General features: G+C 43.2%; 1 protein-coding gene across 1 annotated transcript in view; it reads right to left on the bottom strand.

Moving 5' to 3' along the window:
- Positions 1-4,433, bottom strand: part of APMAP (adipocyte plasma membrane associated protein) — a 33,102-nt gene that overhangs the window by 3,939 nt on the left and 24,730 nt on the right. The window contains 4 exon segments of the mRNA XM_025039606.1: positions 2,204-2,396; positions 2,857-2,926; positions 2,929-2,990; positions 3,571-3,812. Coding sequence (XP_024895374.1) covers positions 2,204-2,396; positions 2,857-2,926; positions 2,929-2,990; positions 3,571-3,812 — 567 coding nt within the window.

Raw genomic sequence — 4,433 nt, 5'->3', positions numbered from 1 at the left:
CAGTGGAGAAGCCTGACATTCACCACTGAATCTGGTGATGAACACCTGCTGCCAGCATGGTACAAGGTGACATCACACCCCTCCTGACAGGACATACTGAGAACCCAACTTCACTTCTGTGGTCTCCCTGCCAGAGATGATAACCTGAATCTACCCATGAGAAACACCTGACATCCCCTTATTTTAGAGGGGCATCTTGCAACGTGACTAACCTGTAATCCTCCAACAGGTCAAGATTGAGTTGTTCCTGACTGAAGGTGAATAGAGATGTGCTAACTAGAGACTGCACCTGATCCTAGGCTGAATCTTCTGTTATAAAGGACATCACTGGGGCAACTGGCACAATCTGAATGGGGTGTATGGGTTGGACAGTCACACTTATCCATGTGAATTTCCTGTCTGGACAAGTGGTCGTGAGGGAGAATATCCTTGTTGTAGGAAACACACTAAAGTATTTGAGGATGATGGAGCATCAGGACAGCAACTTACTTGCAGATAGCTTGGGGGAAAAATTTCTTTCTATCCTTCTTACCACTTTTCTAAGTCTGATATTGTCTCAAAACTAAAAAAAAAAGAATCCTCAATGACCTCAATCACATTTTGAATAAAATCTAACCTACAAGACTTGTGGTCCTCACCCACTTCTCCCACCTGCTCTCTGTCTGCCATATCCCAGGTCACACACAGATGCTGAGCTCTCTCCTGCCCCAGGGATCCCTTCCATGTTCCCCATCACTGGGAACACATCCCACCACTCCAGCTCTGTCTCACACTTAGTCTCAGCTCTCTAACCACTTATTCATTCAACAGTAACTTTCACTGTGTGCCAGACACTATTCTCCATACTAAGGATGAAGGAGTAAACTAAGCAGAAAAAAATACCTGCTCTGATGTAGCACACATTTTATCGGGGGACACAGACAAACACCTGCTACCAACAGATCATATCCTTACTGTAGAAAAACCAACAGGTACAGAAACTGAACATTAACCACACTTGGCTAAGGCATTATGTGTTTATTCTCATTAAATTTTTCAGCACCTAATGAAATGCTATTATTCTTCCCACCTGACAGATGGAAAAATGAGGCAGAGAGACCAGGTCATCTGCACAGGGTCTCACGGTTGGTCTGGCCGTCTTCAAAACCCTTCTCCTTGCCTGCCCTATCATTCTTCCTCCTTCTAAGGTTCCAGTGGAAATAGATGTTGGCTCAGGAGCCAAGAAGATAAAGAGGAGAACTGTGTTATTTCTGAACAGATGGGGGTTTTCCACAGTGACCTACTAAACTCAGAACAACACAGAGGCCATGGGCCAGCCTGACTATGCATACAGCCCCTCACCAGGGCCCAGACACAGGGCCTGGCACTGTATAGACTCAGTAACTGCAGCCTGGTAACTGCTAGGACTTTAAGTTACAAATACTTCAATATCTATTCAAATATTCACTATCAACTTCAAGTATCTATTCAGCCTATAAAATGGAGTTTTTTTGAAAATAAGATTTCTATATGACGGAAGTGACAGTATCAGCAAGTTACTCATCCCAGTGTAAAACATGCTGAGTTACATTCAGGGCTTTTCATGGAAGTCACTAGGAAAAGGGTAGGATGATGAACATTTAAAGGTTGTGTTGAAGGGTCTGTGGCTGGTCACTGGTGCAGGTAAATGATTCTTTTATTTAATGGAAAAGAATTTAGTGTATAAAGATGTCAAAGATGGATGACTGATGGGAAGTTCTGAGAAGGCTGAAGGGAGCAGGGTGGGATGGGGAACCAAGGTAAAGGGGTTTATCTGTGTGTGGCCACAGCGAGACGCACCTGATAACCGTTTGAGGAAAAGCAGTGTCATCTCCTGGCAGAGAGGGGAGGGACAGATCGTAGGGTGTGGAGGAGAAGGGAGAAAGTCTGAAAAAGCCATCAAAGTTTGAAAGAATGAGGTTGACAGGCAGAGTAGAAGCCCTGAAAGGTGAGAATGGTGAGGGCAATGATAAAAACATGCAGACCAGGAAACCAGAAGAAAAAACTCAAAGGGTCTCAATATTTAAGTTTACACGTTAGGCTGAAGAATAAAAGCTGTTTTAAAGAAGTCACTAAAAGTATTAAATATTATAAGCAGAACTAGAATTTTTAGAGCTAAAAAAGGTCAAAAGAGATAATTAGATCCATCTTCATTTTGGTTTCTGGAATGACAGTTTTCAGTTACCTTAAAAATCGTTCTTTTAATACAAGGTCTCTCGAATAAGAAATCCAACATTGAAAACCCAGGGCTGGAGCGAATAACTGCCATGCTAACCCAGTACCCCCCAGAGCTGCTGGGCCAGATGCTGTCTGGGAATCCAGGCAAGTTCTCCACAAACAGGTCAGCCCCTTCCTTCATCAGGCCAGACCCGTAGAATCTGAAAAATTCACCAAAGTAGGCATGAGCAGCAGTCCCCCAATTTAAGAAAAAATTTTAGTTAAGCACCAAATTGGTCTTGGTTCTATTAAGTTTATGGAAACAACTGTAAACATGTCTATCATGAACACGGCACAGCTCCTGAAAGAGGCACCCAGGGGTCCTAGGCCCAGCTAGACGCAGTTTTGGGGAGGAGAAGGAGCAAGCCAAGACCCACTGGTAGGAAAAGGGACCTGGGATGCACAGTCAGCATTAAATTAAGACTCTCCCAGACTGCAACACTCAAGTAGGCTGAAAAATGAGAGAATGAAAACACATCTTTGAGTATGACTTTTACCGTTGTTACACAAAGGAGAAGGTGCCCTGCCACATCTCAGATTCTGTCAATAGACATCTCCATACCCATTCTGGGAATAAAGAGCACTAGAGAAAATTGATAGCTCAGCAGATGCCACACACACCTTGTTATCCTTGCCATGGTCATCTCTGCCACCAGGATGAAGTCCTCTCCAGGAGAAAGCTGTGCTCCTTTGGGAATCACAACTGGTCCAGTAAAACCTTCACTTCCTTGGCCTCACTATCATACTCTAGCAGGCTGTGGGTGCCAACAGCAAAGGATCACACAAGGAGGGTCCACGGCCCCCACGCTGGGTTGGAATCTTGCTCCCCCTCTGGGCCGGGGCCTATGGAGGGAGACTCAGCCTCTCACTGGAGTGACAGGCCCCTGGTGGTCCTCTGCTCAGATCTTGTTCCAGGCTGGCCCCTGGGCACCCTTCCCCATCAATGGCAGTCCTAGGCATCCTTTTACAGACAACCCCCACTTAGCTCTCTCATTGACCCGGGAGCCACCATGGCTCCAGCCTCACAGGAGTCCCCCTTTAGAGAGACAGTCTGAAACCCAGGCCTGCCTGAAGGTCTCTCCCAGACTGCCTAGGCCACATCCTCACATGAACCGGCCTATTTTTATTTCATTTCATCAAAGAGTAAGTAAGATCATCTTGCTCTGTTTTGTTGCGTCTATCACCTGTTTCCAAAGAAACCATTAATATTTCTGAAATGCTGAAATATTATACTCAGAAACATTCTAACAATTCCTAGAAGTAATCAGCTCTGCTGAAGCTACCCTGCCTGAGTGATGATCTCACTGAGCACAAGATCTGAAATACATACTCAACCGCCCACCATCCGTTCCCTCCATAACCAGAAGCAGATCATCTCATCTTTGCCATTTACTGCTAGAATCCGTAAAATAAATCTTCCTCCCATCCCGAGTTATTGTAAGATCGTTCACAAAGGACATTTTCCTCCCCTCAATGAGTGTGTCAGAGTACAGCAACAGTTTCACTTCACCTGAAGTAGCGAAGAAGAAAAGGAAGGATAGGAAGAAGGAAGGGAGGAAAGAAGGGTAAGAGTTTTGCTTTCATTCTAAGAACCTGTATCTCAATAATTTCAAAATATTAATTAGCCTGATTTTAAAAAGAAAAACTAAAATGAGCTTCTCCATTCATATGTCAGATTTATTCCTTCTTATAGTAAAATAGTGTTTTCCTTTCTTTCACCTTTTAGCTGATGAATTTTTTTAAACCAATTTTTTTAATGAATTTTTGCTTTCATTAAAGCAAAATCCTTCCTCTAAGGATGAAGAATTTTCTTTTATGGAGACCAATGACTTAAAAATCTATCAAGAGTCTTAGTAAAAGGCAATCTTCTGTTTTGAGAGAAATATAACATGTTATACTCATCTGCTTTTAAATAAAGAAAGAAGAGTAGTAGTAAGTTTTTTAAATAGTAGAATGAACATTTATTGTTAAGCTCTTTCCATGTATAATATCATTTAAATCCTCACAACAATCCCACAAAGCAGGCAATTACATTATCTCTATTTCATGGATGAGGAAAGTGTGCACAGAAAGGCTGGGTAACTTCCATCATCACACAGCCAGCCAATGATACAGATAGGCTATCCAGGCAGTCAGTCTTTGGTGCTTAAGCCCAGGGCCCCATGCACCAACCATGATAATAAACTCCTCCATAGCAT

The sequence above is a fragment of the Pteropus alecto genome, unplaced genomic scaffold (genome assembly GCF_000325575.1).
Source record: "Pteropus alecto unplaced genomic scaffold, ASM32557v1 scaffold199, whole genome shotgun sequence".
In the NCBI taxonomy this organism is placed as follows: domain Eukaryota; kingdom Metazoa; phylum Chordata; class Mammalia; order Chiroptera; family Pteropodidae; genus Pteropus; species Pteropus alecto.
The sequence above is the reverse complement of the archived record's forward strand: the minus strand, read 5'-3'. Positions and strand labels throughout refer to the sequence as shown.